Raw genomic sequence first — 18,977 nt, 5'->3', positions numbered from 1 at the left:
AGTGGGGTCGGGACCTGCATGCACTTGCTGCCTTCCTTCGGTTATTCTCCATCTGCTGCCAGATCATGGCCCCCAGATACACAAGGACCCCCCCCTTCCACGCCCCATTTGGGGAGGGGCTGATTAGTGATCTCCTGGAAATCAGGTACAGCTTTTGGGCCAAGAGAGAAGCCTCACTGGGGCCAGTGTGGGGCGGAGAGCTGCTCTTCAGAATAGAATCGTGCCTAAACTGAGGCATAATTTGGCTTAATTCAGCGTTCTGAACAAACAATGACAAATGAGAGCTTTTTGTTGTTACTGTAGCTCCATGAGCAAGCTGAACTAAGCAATTAGAGAATGATGATTGTCTGCAATCAGAAGGGGAGAAGTGTCAGAACGAGGCCAGCAGAAGCATTGACACGATAGATAATTTATTAGATGTTGAATGGCTGTTTTTCTCTCTCCAGGCCTTTGTGAGAGAAACATCCGAATGCCACAAGTACATCCCCAGGGAGGCTCAGGGTGGCAGAAGCCCAGGCTGTGGGGACATAATTGCCTTTTATCCGCTCTGATTTGGGCTTTATCAAATCATCTGGCTTCCAGGGCATTCTGTAGCAGAAGTGCTCATGGTGTTCCATCACTGGGCCCACTTCTGCTGGAACTACCAGGGGCCCGAGAACCTGAGGGACCACAGGCTTCCAGCCCATGCTCTCCTCCCAGGCCTCGGAGCCTGTGCCGGCCACTCTTCTGATAAGCCCTGATCTGGCTTCTTGCTAAGTTCTGTGGGGGCTCCAGCCTTGTCTCTTTTCATCCCAGACTGGTTTGGGTCTGGGCTCTGTGCCCATGGGAGACTTGCAATGTTAATAATAAACAAGTAGTCACGGTAAATATGACTTTTGCCCCCTTAGGGAAGAGTGGTGGGGCTTAAAGGCTTTTGTAGGACTCAGCATCCACTTGTCCATCTGTCCATCCATCCATCTTTCCAGTAAAGCTCTGTTGCATTTGGTCTGCTCAGAGAACAGGGAGATTTTGCCCTGAGGTAGCTCACAGCAGAGAGGAAATTAGACCAGACACCACATAAGCACCGTGAGGTGCTTAGAAGGTCAGAGATCATACCCCTCTACCGTTAGCCTGGAGGCCCTAAGGAGGCATGGAGACACCCCACACTCCCCAGTGACCAAGCAACAGCTGATCCGTGGGGTTTCAGCTTCCCAGGAAGACTTGAATAAGTGAAACCTACTATTGCCAGTGGTTGGTCATATAGGAGACACTCTGAAATCTTTGGTGACCAGCAAAAGCTGGCGGTTGTCAGAGACATTCAGGGCTCTCTATCCTGCCGCTGCCTTCCCTCAACCCCCCACCCTTCTCTCCCTCTCTCTCTCTCTCTCTCTCTCTCACACACACACACACACACACACACACACCCCTCTTCCATTTGCCCCAGCCATATGCAGGTATTGTGTTCTCTGACACACTAGGCTGTTTCATCCCTTTGTCCTCACATTCTGTCTTCCAAGTGGTCTGCCTGGTGAGACCTCCTGGGTAGCCTCAGGACCTGCATACATAGACACCTCTGCAGAAACCCCTGGGCGGTGCCAACCATCCCCATCCCTGCACCCTGTCCACACAGTGTGTGTGTGTGATCACAGGCCGACTAGTGAATACACCTGTGGAACGCTCACTCATCCTTTCATCCTTGGGACCCAGAAGGAATGCCATGAAATGTGTTGAAAAGGAGTCAGTGTTGAATATTCAGGTATCTTCTTGTTAAAATAGTCTTCTTTGTATCTCTCATATTCATTCATTCCCTGATTCAATTTCAGACATTTGTTGAGCACCTACTGTGTGCCAGTCATTTGGTTCAACCCAACTGTCATGGTCTCTTCCTTTAAGAATCTTCTAAGTATTCTTAAATTAACCTTGAGACTTGTGCAAATAGTGTGTGTTCGAGTCTTGAAGTGAGTTGGAGAAAAAAATACCATCTTATATTTACACAAGTGATTTAGTATATCGTGAAGCATTTGAAAGTCCTTTGATGAAGACCTCTCACAGTTGAGTAAGGAGGTTCACACTCATCCCTACTCCCGGGGACCGTGGGAAGCAACATGGTTCTAAAATCTGAGCTGTGTGTTTTCTGTGGAGCTAGCACATGCGTTCGTCAGCTCCCGATGCCACTTTGAAGCAGAGATGGGTGACAGATGGCAACGGTGCCACTCAAAGGCTTGTGGGTGGCACTTAGCCACTCCGCTGCATCACTATTACTTTGTGGACTCATTTTTTCCTTTCCCGTCTTTCTCTCTCCCATTTCTCTCCTGCTGTCTGTCCCTTTCTCTCCCCTTTCCCTCTGTCTTGAAAACAATGTTTTTAAATTTTTTATACAATTTTTAAAGGTTACTTTCCATTGGCCGTTACTACAAAATATTGGCTATATTCCCTGTGTTGTACAATATATCCTTGTCGCCTATCTGATGACTTTATCATCCTGTACATACATACCCTTAGGCATTGCTTAGTATCTGACACTTGGCGCTAAAAAGGCTTACTTCCCTTCAGTCCCAAGCTGAATCAAACCCCAACTCCTAAACGTGACCTGGAGAGATTCGGGGGGGGGGGGGATGGACAGAAATGGCCCAGCCTCTGTGTTCCTTTGGCTGTTGAGGACTCTGCTCCATACCATACCCCCTGAGGTGAATGAACTCAGCCAGCAGCTCAGCCTGGGCTACAAACTAGGAAAAACCCAGGCAAGGGACAGCATTGCCTTGTCTGGTTTAAGCAAAAGAACTTGGAAGATACGCTCAGCTTTGTGCAGGTCAGACAAGGGCCTGGAAATGGAACCTGGGCTTTCTGCTTAGGGTTTCACACCGTTGCAAAGCCAGGCAATAGGAGCAGAAAGACAATGATTGCTTTTTACGCAGTGCTTGCAGAAAAGCCCCCTTATCCCAGCATCAGCTTCCCCAAACTCTGCCAAGTGTACAGTGAATCTTGCCTGGCGCTGATTTATTACAGGAGAAGAGGAAAAGAAACAGCAGGCCCTAAATGTCAAGGTGAGGAGGAGGGTAGCCTGCCCAGAAAGGGAACATAAGAGTGTTCTCTGGGGTATAGCACATGACTGGGATCTCAGGCCTGGAGGGACCAGGAGCCAATTCAAGTGGGAGGTGTCGGGAATGCAAAGTCGGCTGTAGACTCAGCACATTAAAAATGTCAAGAACAAGGCAGGGAATAACACAAGGAAAAGAGTACCTTCTGTTTTGTGGGAGGAGGGTTACAAAATGTCAGAAGCGCACGTTTGCTTTCATGTGTCTGCTTGGTTGCAAGTCGAATCTGCTGTCTGCTGGAACCCAGGAGGACTGAAGGGCAGGTGGCATCCAGGAACCTGCTCCCGCCTTGGGGAGTCCTGTCTCTGCCTTCCCATGCTCCCAAGATTCCGCAGCTGCATTAAGAGGAATTTAGAGAGCAAGGCAATGCAGGCCTCCCCCAGGAAAGGGAGCATTTATGGCGCCACTCACCAGGGCTTAAAGGAGTGAAGGAGTAGCTGAGGCCACACCTGCACAGAGTCCATGTCGTTGGCAAAACAGAAGATGAGGGGCTTCCCTGGTGGCGCAGTGGTTGAGAGTCCACCTGCCGATTCAGGGGACACGGGTTCGTGCCCCGGTCTGGGAGGATCCCACATGCCGCGGAGCGGTTGGGCCTGTGAGCCATGGCCGCTGAGCCTGCGCGTCCGGAGACTGTGCTCCGCAATGGGAGAGGCCACAACAGTGAGAGGCCCGCGCACCGGAAAAAAAAAACAAACAAACAAACAAAAAAAAAAAAAAAAAAAAAAACCAGAAGATGAAACAGCAAAAAATCCTCCAGGCTTACTCCAGGCATCGTTTTTAAAGACACTGAGCTCAGTTCTCTATTTCTTACCCATGCAACCCTGATGCAGGGCCTCCACTAGATACGTAGGAGAAAAGATTCTTCCAGCATGTAGAACTCCATCATTATTTGTACCAGAGCCACGGGCTTCCTGTCCGATGGCTGAAAAGGAGCAGTGCTCACCAGGAAATGCACACTTGCCACTCTCAGCAGGAACCTGGCTGTTTTGAAAGCCCACCACGTACAAGATGCTCCTGGGAGGCAGGAGTTAGTTAGGAAGCCACTGTCTTAGTTTTCATGCCTGAAACAGAAATCTGGTTGCACAGAGCTTATGGGGGAGGTGGTCCCAAGAAACGCAGTGAGGGATTGGGGAAGCAAGACAGAGAGGGGAAAGCAAAAAAGGGGATGTTATGAGCAGGCTGCTGCTGAGAGCATTGGGGTTCACTCCCACTGGGGTCCCTGTCAAAGACCCCATAGAAAACTCCTCAGTTGTCTTATCGAGGGGCAAGGAACCTGAGACATTTATGCCCAGCTCCTTCCCTCATTGGTCTTAACCAATGCCAGAGAACCATGAGCTCTGGGGCTCTTCTGGGCCGCCTCAGCCCCACCCAGGGGCTCAGCCAATTCCCGTGGCCAGAGAAAGCCTTCAGGATGCAGAAGCTTGATGTAAAAGCCACAGTGCGTCCGGAAGCTGCAGATGACCTCGAAGGGGATCTGCTCTATCCACCTTCAACAGCCATTGTGGCAGACGGTAGTTACGGCTGTTCACCTGTGAACCCTGGCTTGTGTGTGTGAGTGTACATACACAAGTGCACACACAGATACTCACATCATTGCTCCACTCCTCTCCCTCTCAGCTGCATTCCCCTCACTACAGCCTCATAAGCAGCGAGCCCCCAAATGCTCTCAGCCCTGACGAGTCACGCAGCCTCACCTTGCTGTACAAGTGGAAATGGAAGGTGCTTGGAAGTGGAAGGTACTTGCTGTACAAGCAAGTGGAAACAGCGCCTGCAGCCTCCTGGGCCCCAGACACGCCAGTGGAAACCCATGCCAGCTTCCAGCTCCTGCCCAGCTGGAAGGGCTAGCACTTGCATTTGATGTTTTGCGTAAGCCCTGCTGCAGTGCAGCATGGAGTAATGGAAAAAACTGGAGCAGATGTCAGGAATTTGAGGTTTCTCGTCTCAAGTCCACCAGTAACTTACTTAGTTGAATCTAAGGAAGTTAACTAAACTTTCTGGAACTTAGTTTTCCCATTGGTAAAACTGGAGTAATAACACCTGCCCTGTTTACCTCCAAGAGTTGTGGTCGGACTGAAAGGAGACCACTGTCTTAGTTTTCGTACCTGAATCAGGGGTTGTACCTGGAAGCACCTTCAAACTTCAGATTTCTCTTGCTCAGGCTTGGCCTGATTACTTGATTTTAGCCCCTAAAGCAGGGGTCTTGCTGAGTGACTCTCTTGGTCCAGGCAGACCAAGTCCAGGACTCGGCCACTCCCAGAGGCACTGTCCCGTCTGGGGACAGGCCGGGCAGGCTTGCTTGCTGCCTGCATGGGGCCTGACCCCTCCTGTCTCTAAGTTTAGTTCCATGTCCAACAGCAGATTCCTGAATCACTGTACAAAGTGACAGATGGGGCAACGCAACCTCCCCAAACTACGATGGGGAGGAGGGAGAACAGCAGCTACTGTGCTTAGCATGTATCATTAAGCCTGACGCAATAGCAACAGAGAAGCAAAGGTCAGTTGCGCCTGACCCCTCCAGCTAAACCTGGGAGTGCTTGTCAGTCGCTCAGGGAGGGCTACCCCCTGGGGTGAACACCGCTGCCGGGGCTGGAGAAACCAACTATTCGGGAAGAAGTCTTAAGGTTTATCTCACAAATATTGGGGACAAGGCTTGGGGCTGTAATAATGGTAACAAAGCACTTTGTACTGCTCAGTGTGGGCCCCTCCAGCGTGCTGGGGCAGTAATAGTGTGTGTGGCGAGAGCATGCTGAGCCCTTCTACCCGGGCTCCGGAGGAAAAGCTCGTATCATCCTCCAGTTGCAAACAATGAAAGCAGAGCAACTCTCTGCAACAGAAACGTGTTGTTGGCAGTGGGGGGAGACTTGCGGGAGACGGTAAACAGTTCCCAGAATAAACCCCCACATAAATCCAAAGAATGTTCATGTGGAGAAGCTACCGCTCCCACCCTCTTTTAAGCCAAATGATATCCTCCTGCCGGAACAGAGTTGTTCTTGGCACTTGGGAGTACGTGTGAGGAGGGAATCAAAACACGACACCTGAGAAAGGAATCCATAAGGAATCTGCGGCCAGAGGCATGGTGAGAAGTAACAAAGAAAGATGAGTTGGTGGCAGGAACGAAGATTAACTGTACCAGGGAGATGGCATCTTGGCTCCTAGAGCAGAGATTGGGGCGGCCAGCACTCGGAGGCGCGGCTGGGCCAACGAGCTGCAGAGACACACGCGCCCTTCCTGCACTCTGCCTCTGCTCTGAGGGCTCAGGGGAGCGTTCCTGCCCAGCTGCATGGCAGCCCCAGGTCAGGCTTCTGGAAGCTGAGGCCCCAGGCCCTGCTGCCTCCTTGTACCAATTCTGGAAGGACATTCCATACCCAAGTCAGTGAGGCTTCACCACGTGATGCAAAAGATCAACCGAGAAAGTAGTGAAACCTGATGGAGAAAGTCCTCCCTTTCCTCCACCTTCAGTTACACAGAAACTGCCTGTGGGGACTTCGGCAAGTTTGACAAATGGCAGAGGAATCTGGAAGAATTTCTTTGCTGGCCAAGAGGAGTTGATGACTGGGCATAAACATGCTGCCATAGTTCTTTGTACAGTGGAGCTCTGCATGGCAGGCACAAGTGCCAGATTCCTTTCAACTCTTTCCCCATCTAATCCCCGCATACTCCTCACGTTGATAGCACTCTGGTAAAGATGAAGTTCTCTGCCATGGCAAGAACAAATTTATCACCAACACTGTACGTTCCAACTAAAGGCTTCACTGTGTCCACATGAATCATCAGGCAGAGACGGCTACACTTGCCCGACTCGGAAACTCTTCACTCATGGAGCACTTGTACCGACTAATGCCCACTAGTTACCCAAGCACCTTCTCCAAGTGGCTCGAAGCAGTTTACAAGCTGCTGGCTCATTCTGCATCCTGTCGCTTGGAGGGAAAACACAGGTGGGGAAAGAGGAAGGGGTCGACACGATCATCTGCATTGTATATGGAGAAACCGAGGCTCAAACAAGCCCTCAAGTGAAATGCCTAGACGTGTATGAGTCAGACGCTGCCCCTGGAGGAGACAAGATGAGCTGTTCTGAACCCTAAGTGGAATATTTTCCTGCCCAACAATGGCATGCAGCTGTTCTGACACAGCCTCAAAACAGGCGAGCCAAACTGCAGGCTCACAGGATTTTATGTTGATAGCAATTCCCGCCCCCTCACTCCGTCTCTGAATCTTGCTCTATCTCTATTGGATCGACATTAGAGGCCTCCCAGCCCTCCTCTCCTCCTGACCTACTCCCAGTTTTTACGGGCACCTCATTCCTGACATTTTCTCCGTCCTTAACTGTTACCTGATCCCTGATATCTCTTCCATGTTGAACCTCTACCATACCTTTCCCCGACGCCCAGAGGTAGGATTGGCAATAGGGACAAAGCTCGGGGCTAGGGTGAAACTCAAAGGTGGAGTATAACGTGCCCATTTTACTCATCATTTAATTAAAATTCTCTTTTATTGAAGTATAGTTGTTTTACAGTGTTATATTAGTTTCAGGTATACAAACATAGTGATGCAATATTTTTATAGATTACGCTCCATTGAAAATTATTATAAAATATTGGCTACATTCCCTGTGCCGAAAAACTAACATTTATCAGCTTAATTTTTAAGCCAAATCGAAATATCCCTATGTCTAAATAGCCACAAAAAAAAGTGGCTCTATTAAAATAGCTGCATCCAATGAACTGAGAGTCTGGATGTCACCTGCTTCTGGCACCTGACTGTGGTCCTCTTTTGTGCAGCTTTGCCTTCTGTTCCGCTCTATGCTGAGGTGTGGTTAATGAGAAGAGGAGCTAGCTCCAGGGCCTCTTTCAATCCTCTTGTTCCAAGTGAGGACTATGTACGTGTCATTGATGAAACTCATCCGAAAGCCGAACAGGATGCTAATGGCATGGCCACATGTCTCCACCTCCCCGGGAGGCCGCCTGGCTGGCATCAGTCCTCTCCCCGACCTCTTTCCTGCCCCCATTCACCCATGAGCTCTTATTGGGTCAGAAATGCAATTCTTTGCTGGTGCCAGACAACCAGATGATGCTGGAACAAAGGAAAGAAAAAGCAAAAGCAGATTTCTAAATTAAGCACAAGCCTCATTTATAAAAATAAATAGCCACAGCCTAGCAACATGCTCACAGCTCAGCTTCCCCCTGTGATGAAGCCTCTGTGGCTAGAGCCAGGGATGACACAGCCTTCAGGGGGCCCCAGGCCTGGCCCCTCCCCATGCATAGTACTCATCTGGAAAGTGCTGACAGTGGCACGTTGAGGGCCTGGCCCAACCGAGGGCCAGGCCGCAAAGGAGCAGAGAGAATCCAGAGCTTCCAAACCTTAATGAGGTCCCTAAACACCTACAGACTCTTGGCAGTAAGAAACATACCCGAAATAATAGCACGTGAAGTTCCTTGGGCTGCAATGGTAAATGCAAGTGTTTCCTTAAATTCTCTTTCAGATTTTTCATCCTTAGTATATAGGAATGCAAGAGATTTCTGTGCATTAATTTTGTATCCTGTTACTCTACCAAATTCATTGATTAGCTCTACTAGTTTTCTGGTGGCACCTTTAGGATTCTTTATGTATAGTATCATGTCATCTGCAAACAGTGACAGTTTTACTTCTTCTTTTCCAATTTATATTCCTTTTATTTCTTTTTCTTCTCTGATTGCCGTGGCTAGGACTTCCAAAACTATGTCGAATAATAATGGTGAGAGTGGACATCCTTGTCTTGTTCCGGATCTTAGAGGAAATGCTTTCAGTTTTTCACCATTGAGAATGATGTTTGCTGTGGGTTTGTCATATATAGCCTTTATTATGTTGAGGTAGCTTCCCTCTATGCCTACTTTCTGGAGAGTTTTTATCATAAATGGGTGTTAAATTTTGTCAAAAGCTTTTTCTGCATGTATTGAGATGATCGTATGGTTTTTATTCTTCAATTTGTTAATACGGTGTATCATAATGATTAATTTGCATATATTGAAGAATCCTTGCATCCTTGGGATAAATCCCACTTGATCATGGTGTATGATCCTTTTAATGTGCTGTTGGATTCTGTTTGCTAGTATTTTGTTGAGGATTTTTGCATCTATATTCATCAGTGATATTGGTCTGTAATGTTCTTTTTTTGTAGTATCTTTGTCTGGTTTTCCTATCAGGGTGATGGTCGCCTCGTAGAATGAGTTTGGGAGTGATCCTTCTTCTGCAATTTTTTTGGAAGAGTTTGAGAAGGATGGGTGTTAGCTCGTCTCTGAATGTTTGATAGAATTCACCTGTGAAGCCATCTGGTCCTGGACTTTTGTTTGTTGGAAGATTTTTAATCACAGTTTCAATTTCATTGCTTGTGATTGGTCTGTTCATATTTTCTACTTCTTCCTGGTTCAGTCTTGGAAGGTTATACCTTTCTAAGAATTTGTCCATTTCTTCCAGGTTGTCCATTTTATTGGCATAGAGTTGCTTGTAGTAGTCTCTTAGGATGCTTTGTATTTCTGTGGTGTCTGTTGTAACTTCTCCTTTTTCATTTCTAATTTTATTGATTTGAGTCCTCTCCCTCTTTTTCTTGACGAGTCTGGCTAATGGTTTATCAATTTTGCTTATCTTCTCAAAGAACCAGCTTTTAGTTTTATTGATCTTTGCTATTGTTTTCTTTGTTTCTATTTCATTTATTTCTGCTCTGATCTTTATGATTTCTTTCCTTCTGCTAACTTTGGGTTTTGTTCATTCTTCTTTCTCTAGTTCCTTTAGGTGTAAGGTTAGATTGTTTATTTGAGATTTTCCTTGTTTCTTGAGGTAGGCTTGTATAGCTATAAACTTCCCTCTTAGAATTGCTTTTGTTGCATCCCATAGGTTTTGGGTCATTGTGTCTTCATTGTCATTTGTCTCTAGGTATTTTTTGATTTCTCTTTGATTTCTTCAGTGTTTTCTTGGTTATTTAGTTATGTATTGTTTAGCCTCCCTGTGTTTGTGTATTTTACGTTTTTTTCCCTATAATTGATTTCTAATATCATAGCATTGTGGTCAGGATAGATGCTTGATATATTTCAATTTTCTTAAATTTACTGAGGCTTGATTTGTGACCCAAGATATGATCTATCCTTGAGAATGTTCCGTGCGCACTTGAGAAGAAAGTAGCACATAACAATCATTCAATAAAGGTCAATGATTCTCTTTCCCACCCCCCTTACACAGGTAGCTTTACTAGTTTCCCTACCTTTCTGGCCCCATAATCATTACTGTTAGTCTAAAAAATTCAGTAAAATGAGTATGGCAACTGTGGTGCTTCAGGTCACTACATAACAACTCAAGTCTATATCCTTTCCAGAGATGATTGTCCTCATCCCCAGTTTGACACCTGTCCCTTCTCCCTCTCTGAGCTTCTCCCTCATCTTGCTTGTGGTCACATGAAACCCCACATCTGGGCAGGGGACACACAGCTGCTCGGAGTCCTCCAACTTTCTAGACAGAAGAAACAAGGTCGACTTCGTTGCTTCAAGGCATCTAGTCTTCTTTCTAATATCGAGTCTTTCCCAGCCATTTTGCTCTCCAGGTCCCCCCAGCACATATAAGGAGAAAATCTTTTGAGCAATTCAGTTAGCAATTCAATCAACCAGAAGACACGAATCCATAGGAAAATGAGGGAGTGATTTCCTCACAGACAGTTGTTTTTAATAAACCAGTGTCTACTGCTAAGCAACCTTAATGATGCCTCTTCCACAAGTACAGCTAAATAGAATACTTTATTATTACCATGAATTAAGTTGATGCTCTCATGAGTCAGAGGGAGGTACCAGAGAAAGTTTTACTCAGGCTGCAGATGAGTGTAAAACGCTTCCTAAGAAGCAAAATAGGAGCAGCGTGCCTGGGCTGTGTTATTTAAGGCACATAGTTATTTTACTCACACACGCTTACTTGGGGAGTTAGCGGTAAAGAGCTGGATTGTTCATTCACAGCTGAGTGGATGGAGTCATGGTGTGGGAGACAGTCTCCCTGGTTCTCCCAAGAAGACTAATAATTAAGGTTGCGGTTAGGTCTTCCACCAGACTAAGGGAGGTCCTGTGGAACTCCCTGGACGTGAAGAGAGCCTTTGAGGCAGATTAGATGTTGCAACTGTCAAATCCCACAGCACAGGCATTATGCCAAGGGTAAGAGGTGAACTGCGAGCCAGCCAATAAGAGCAGCAGGAGAATGGTACCATTTCCAACTGCTCTCGTCTCCTGACCCTGTTTGCAGAGGTAGGGCATTGGCGAAGCCAGCCGCACAGTTCCTTTTGCAAAATTTAACACACTGGGTGGCTGCCCCTCCCACTGTCCAAAGCATGGAAAAATCCTTTGGTGTAATTTCCTAAGCCTCTAAATATATATGTCCTTTAATACCTAAAGGTGGCTATTTCCACAAAGCCAATCAGTTAAGGTAAAGAGCAACATTTGGAGGGAGGAATGTTTGGAGCGGAGAAGGGGGATTTCCCAGAAAATTCAGTATCTCCTTTATAACTTCTTCATCATCATCTTTTTGATACTGCAAAGAGTCAAAATAAATTTTCCTTTTGCCTCCAGTTAAATGAAACTATTAAGCTGCTGAAGGTGACACTGCAGGAAGTGTGCAGATAACTACAAGAAGTATGAAGAACTCCTGCTTTGACTAATTTTTTGTGTGTCCATCTTTGACCCTTTGCTCCCTCTTTCTTGTTCCTTATCTCTAAAAACATGACCAAGACCTGAGGCTTCTCACACCACATCTCCCTGTGTCTCTTCCTACTGCTGTGTCTCCTTCCAGGTCACTGTTTCCTCATACTTGGACCATGGAATAGCCTCTCAAGTAGAGGTGAGCAAAATTGAGAGGCTTGAAGAGAGAACTGTCTCAGGAACTCCACCGTACTCTCCTTCCTGCTGGAGGGAGAAAACAAAAACAAAAGCAAACATGGCACAAACTGGGTCATATAATTCTGAGTTAGTGTTAGAGTCATTGCAGGAAGCCACTTAACTTCACTTTGCTTTGAGGTTTCCATCTATAAAAGCAAAGCATGTGACTTGCTCCCTACTCATTACCCAGGACTGTACTGGGAAGATTTATGAACAAACGTTTGGAAAGCTCCTGAAGGAGGGAAGAAATCTGATCACTGAGTGTGTCCATTGTGAGGAAAGATCATTTGAAACTAGTAAGCCAACAACAGACTATAGGAAAGGAAAAGATGGAAACAGCCACCACCTGGGAAAATGAAAGAACTCACCTCCAATCTGGTGAAAACTGTGTGCAGTGAGGACCAGCGTCCCTTGCAGTGGACGCCAAGGGAAGCTGCAAGAAGCAGTGGAGATGAGAAAAGAATCAAAGCAGGCCCCAGGATCCAGGAGTTGACAGGCTATCTTGGGAAACCAAGCACACTATTGGGGAAAGCCAAAAATCCAAGATCTTCCCACATAATCCCTGCTTTGGAGATGTTGTCGATCTTGTTGGTTACATAAGTATATATCGTTTTGAACATTCATCAAACTCTACACCTAATGTACAGTATATGTAAATTTTATCTTACTTTAAAAATCTATCTAAGCCCATTCAAATCAATGAGTTCCCTGCTGTGCCCACGAGCACCTATATTCCAATTACCAATTTTTATAACAACAGTTCTCATAATTATATTCAACAAGATGAATGTATGCAAATATGGATATTCATGTCTATCATAATAGATACAGTTAGAGTAAAACTGACTTTGTCATTCTCTAGTAACTGTTATTTCTGCACATTTATAACACACTGCTGATCATTCAAATGCCAAATGCCTTTGGAATTACCAAAAATAAAATCAGATTGTGTGCAGCAGACTTTTAGTGTTAAATATGTTTTAATGATTTCTAATTCATTAAAAATTGGTAAAGCATGTGTGGAAATGTGAAAATTCTATTTATCAGAATATTGGTTTGCCCAAATGATACTATACTCTTAACAAAACCTAATAATAGAGTTTACTATATGTATGATTTAGACTTTGGGGAAAAAATAGGTAACAACAGTTATAACTGAATTCATGAATTAGCTGTTGTTTGGTTTGAAGTTCTAACACAAAAGATAAATATTGCTTAACCCAGACTAGTGACTTACTGAGAATAATCAGTGTCTGAAAGGAGCCTGAAGCTGGGTTCTTGATAAAGAAATATCACACTTTTGTAAATCACACATACTTGTGAAATTCAAGTTTGTGTATTTTCTTTCTAATAGAAACTTCAGATAAAGAAAGAACTTATTTGAGAATAGGCAATAAATATAAGCCAATCAATTAATTTGCTGCCATTTCTTGTCAATATCAGCACAGGCTTGATCTTTAAAGGCAGTGAGGTTCAATCACCGCATCATCTTCCTCATCAGCATGGGTCCTCTGAGACTCTGAGATCTGCATTCAGGAAATTTATCCAGGACTGCCCTAGGGCATAACACCTGTAGGATAGCAGAAGAAACATGACTAGAAGGAAAAGTTGAGCCCCACTGCAATGGTGACAAATATCTAAGCTGATCTCAGGAGAGACTCTGAAGATGAAAGAGGACTCTATTGAGGACCCTTCTGGGGCAAAGGGAGCCAGAACTTGTACTGTCACATCAACCCATCATTGAATATGGAACGCCTCAGAAAAGGGACATGACCTTGAGCAAGAGCGCTTCCTTTGGCTTATGGAGCTATTGGCAGCCAGAAAAATGAATGTCTCAGACCTGGGGGGGAATCTGGTGTTGTATCACAACATCCACTACAATCTTCATGTTATAAGTCTTTACTAAATGGCTGGCCATGTGCTAAGCTTTTTACACACATTTTCTAATTCTCACTATAGTCCTGTGAGGGAGATAAATTATCACCTCTTTTTACAGTGGGGGAAACCAAGGCTTAGGAAAGCTAAGTAACTTTCCCCAAGATCACCCACCAACTGCTTAGCAGTACAACCTGTGTTCAAACACAGGCTACATGTCTCCAAAGTACTTGCACTTGACCAAAACCCTGGATGTAGAGTCAGGAGGCCAGGATGCCCTCAGTGACAAGCTGTGTAGGCTTTACCAAATGCAGCTCTGAATCTCTTCTTAAACCTGCAGAGGGTAGACATCTTTCTGAAACATTCGGGGACCCTCTAAGGCACCAGAAAGTGGGGAGCAAGGGGCAGATTGGTCAGAGCTAGCAGAATAACTCTCCTGTGGATGTGCCCTCCAGGGCTCGTGGTGTCCAACCATCGATTTGGAGGTATCTACAGGGGATGGTGAACTTGAGTGCCATTAAGGCCAGTTTCAGTATCCAAGGAGCTTTTGGGCAGTAGTGGTGCCTGCAGTCAGAGGGGTGGGAGGCCTGTAGTTCTGGGTTGTCTGTTCACCTAGAAGCAGGGCTCTAGGAAATGGACAGGGGACAGGGAATCCAGCAACAGCAGAAAGATGTTACACGTTTCAGCTGACAGGCGCTGTTAGACTCCAGTCCGGCTGGACCAGTAATCCTTTATCATGGCTTCCAAGGCCATGATAATGTTTACTTGCAGACACACTTCTCCCTCCACATCCATCTTTTTCTCCCACCTCCTGCTGTGCCCCCAGTTACAATGAGTTGCTTTCTTTTTCTACAGCATGCACTGTGTGCCTTCTCAGCTTTCAGGCTTCTGCCTGGAAGACCATTCTCCCTGGTTCTCTTTCTTTACCTGGCTAACTCCTACTCATCCCCCATGTGTCTACCAGGACTCTTCCAGGAAGCCTTCCTTGACCTCCCAAGACTGAGTAGGTGACCCTCCTGTGTTCTCCCAGAGCAGCCTGTGTTGGGAGGATTATATAATGACCAGCACATAACAGCACTCTTCTTCAAACAGTGGCCATTATTATTCTTCTTCCTTGATGGCACCCGTCATTCTGAATTGGAGACTGCATGCTTTGCCTGGGCCTGGGCCTGGGCCTTTACTCTGTCTCTACCATCTGCCACATTGCAGAGCATACAATAAATGCCTGATAAATATTTGCTGAAACAATAAAAACCTCAGTTACACAACTGGGTAAACATGGACAGGACAGCATGGGGGAGGGGGAAGGGAGGGAGGTGGCTAGGGCTCTCTTGCAATCTCCCAGAGACTGGCCCGCAAAGCCAGTGCCAGTCTCTGCCAGGAAGTAGGTCTGAGCTTCCATCTACTTTGGCTGTTGTGCTCAGGGTTGTGTAAGCAACGGGGAGGAATTCCTTTCTGGCTTCAGAGCCTGTAACTGAGAGGGCAGACAAGGATGGTCACATGGGCAGGACCACTGTTCAGAATGTGATTCCACCTTTTTTTTTTAAGAGAAAGTGCAGCATATGGAATATACATGGAATCTTGGGTCAGACACACCTGCATTCAAATCCCTATTCCTTACCTATGGCCATGAGGTAGCTTTGGGTAAGAGCAGAATTTTGGGGGCAAGACTTCCTGGATTTGAATTCTAGCTCCTCCACTTCTTCACTGTGTGACATTGGACATGTTACGTCACCTCTCTGTGCCTTGGTTTTCCTCATCTGTAAAATGGAAATAATAATTTCTCCTTCACAGGGTTATTATGAGGATTGAATGAGTTCATAATTGTAAAATTCTTAGAACAGGGCTTGGCGTATAGTAAATACAATGTAAAGGTTTACCTGATTGTTCTGAGCCTCAATTTTCTCATCAGAATAAAATGGATATATGTAGAACACTTGGCTCAGTGCCTGACATATGGCATACTCCCAGTAATTATTATTATTATTTCTATTACTATCACTTCCTTTGTAAGTGGAAGATACCTTCTTAGGGTGAGCTAAATTGAATAATAGAAACTTTCTTCCGGTGGATACTATTGGTCTCTACTGACGATTGAGCTACTTCTGTGTGGTTCTGAGCCAGCGTCTTCCCCTGTGCCTTGTTTTCTTTCCCTAATGCTCTGAAAACCTTCCTCATAGACCCAAACACTCAAATGCATACCTACTTCTCTGATAAATGAGCAAAGGAGGGGTGTATTAATTTTCTTGGGCTGCCATACAAGGTACCACAAACTTGGTGGCTTAACACAACAGAAATTTATTCTCTCACAGCTCTGGAATCAGAAGTCTGAAACCAAGGTATTGGCAGGGCCCCCTCCCTCTGAAAGCTCTGGTGGAGAATTCCTTGCCTCTTCCAGCTTCGGTGGCTCCAGGCATTCCTTGGCTTGTGGTGGCATCACTCCAGTCTCTATATTTGTCTTCACATGGCCTTCTCCCTCTCTGCATCTCTGTCCAAATCGTCCTCTGCCTGTCTCTATTAAGGACAACTGTCATTGGATTTAGGGTTCACCCTAAATTCTGGAAGACCTCATCTTGAGATCCTTAACTTAATTATACCTGCACAGACAATTTTTCCAAATAGGCTCACATTCACATGAGTTGGGAGGTGAACATATCTTTTGGGGCCACCTATTCAACCCACTAGAAGGAATAAAAGGGCCCTAACTGGTTCCAAATAGAATCCATCCCTTTACCTTGTTTGAACCTACATATATTTCCTTTTCCCTTTTCCTTTCCCCTGCACACCTGTTCCAGTCTCGTCCATACTTCTTTTATGGGATGTTCACAGCCAGAGGGGCAAGCAAGACATCCTGACCGACTAATGTGCTGCTTCCTAGCTCCACTCTGGTCCACGTCTGTACCTGCCTCCTACCTCAGGATTCGCCGTCAGCCCGTTGTATACTTGAGCCCATGAAAGCTTATTCTGTTTGGCCCACTAAGTTGCCTTGCAGATAGCCGGGAGAGTTGGATGTCACCCTGGGACCTTGCAGTACCAGCTGGCCCCACCTGGCTCTTCACCAGGGTTGCCTTAGTCACACATCAGATTTCATAGATGAGGCCAAAGCAGGAGACCCTGGTGAGCTGGAACAAGTAGGGGCAGTGGATCTGGGTCAGAGCAGGAATTATGTTTGCACTTGGACCAGGCAGATAGGCTCAGAGAAGGAATCTGGGTCAAAAGCTTGGCAGACTAGTAGGAAACATGAAGCCTGATACACAAATTAAACTGGAGACTAGCTCTTCATCTGCACAGTCCAGTTCTTGGTTCTCCAAAGTCTGATTGAGGTGGGTCTGTGACATGTGGCATATCATATGTTGTAAGGGCCAACTAAATTTAATGTGTATTCACCGAGCATTTGCTATCATGCCAGAATCTAGGGATACAGAGTTAAAACATAGCAGGCGACACATACACATAAAAAACTAATGTCATAAAATGTGATAAATATGTGCAAGTGTTATAAGAGGTCCAGTTCTGCCTTGGGTTAGGGAACGGGTCATGATGGGGGCACAGAGGAGGTAATATTTAAGTGGACTCTTAAAGAATTCAGTAAGGAGAGTGTGAAAGGACAGCCCAGAAAGTATACCATCCAGCTGACCAAGTGGGTGCCTCTTCCTCTCCTCATGCTTTGTGTTGATCTCAAACAAAGCCTAGATCTTGCATAAAAAGAACCATTTTTTGCACAAGATCTATTTCTGATCAGCAATCTAAAGGCAGATATCAAACGTGTTCTACAAATGCGTCGTGGCCCAAAGAAACAACCAACCAGAAGGGCCTCCAGTTGTGAGGAACTGGTTTGGTGGGTACTGGCTGGATAGCAGAGGCCCCACCTCCACACCTACTACTATCCACGCAGTGGGAAACTAGTGCATCAGCGTGTTTCAGTGATACATCACTATTGAGATTATCACGTGGCCTGTTTGGATGTCCTTCTTATGAAAATCTTTTTCTATTTATTTTACATATAGAATATGTTGTCTCTCAAACCCCAAGAAGGCATTTCTGATCGCAGTCTCTGATAAAAGGGAAGGAGGCTATTGTTCATTACTCCCTGTCCCATATTTTTTCAGAATTTAATGAATATCTCTTTGAACTTTCTTGGAGGTCTCTTGTAACCCAACATCTTTATAATTAAGTGATATTTTAAAATTAGGAAATGGGGCATCTTCATGGAATATTAGTTTTATCTAATTATTATTAAGTCACATTTAAGTAACCTAATTGGGTACATAGGTTTAAATGTTTCCCAATATTAAAACAAGCATGGATATATTATTCAGCATTTTAAATATATATATGTTATATATGTATATGTCATATATATCAGCGTTGAATATAAAATTCAAATAAATTTTAGAATCTAAAAGTTGACCTCAAAATAATGAGAAAAGCCAGACGTATGAATCCATTTATATGACATTCTGAAAAAGGCAAGATTATAGGGATAAAATTCATCTCAGTGCTTGCCAGGGGCTGGAAGTGGAAGAAGGAAACTGCAGAAGAACACAAGGAAATTTGGAGATGATGAAAAATGTTCTATACCTTGATTGTGATGATGGTTACATGACTGTGTATACTTTTAAAATTTTAATTAACTATACAATTTAAAAGGGTGAATTTTACTTTATGTAAATTGTATCTCAATAAACCTGACTTTTTAGAAAAAAATCAGGTTACTCCAGGCTCCCTTTACAGGCTAATTCACTGCTGCATCTACTCTTTCTTACTTGCTTTTGGGAATACCCAGATAGAAGAGTTTGAGAATTACCCATTTAACATCTCTTCTCTTTAAAAAAGGAGTTTTGAGTATGATTCTGAGTAAGACGGATCCCAAGATCTTGAACAATTTAAACATGAACAAGCATTTCAGGAGTAGGAGGTATAGGGCAACTTCAAATGTATATAAAATACCAACATACCTACACACAATGTTTTAGAGATATGTAATCATTTATCTCAGTCTTCCTAAACTTCTTTACTTGTGAAATGTTCGCTTGCTGCTCTATATCAATAAGGCAAGTCTATCAGTTTCTTGTAGTGCAAAGTACCACAGATTAGGTGGCTAAAACAAGGGAAATTAATTTTCTCACAGTTCTGGGTGCTAGAAGTC

The 18,977-nt window shown here is 45.0% G+C and overlaps 1 protein-coding gene across 1 annotated transcript; it reads right to left on the bottom strand.

Moving 5' to 3' along the window:
* Positions 1–3,251: 3,251 nt before the first annotated feature.
* On the bottom strand, positions 3,252–8,046 carry SMIM2 (small integral membrane protein 2). The gene is given in 2 exon segments (XM_067016901.1): positions 3,252–3,409; positions 7,815–8,046. Coding segments are annotated over 2 exon segments (390 nt in total).
* Between the last annotated feature and the right edge of the window lie 10,931 nt (positions 8,047–18,977).

This window comes from Kogia breviceps, chromosome 16, assembly GCF_026419965.1.
Source record: "Kogia breviceps isolate mKogBre1 chromosome 16, mKogBre1 haplotype 1, whole genome shotgun sequence".
Taxonomy (NCBI): domain Eukaryota; kingdom Metazoa; phylum Chordata; class Mammalia; order Artiodactyla; family Physeteridae; genus Kogia; species Kogia breviceps.
Note: the sequence above shows the minus strand (reverse complement) of the source record. Positions and strands in the feature narration are given on the sequence as shown.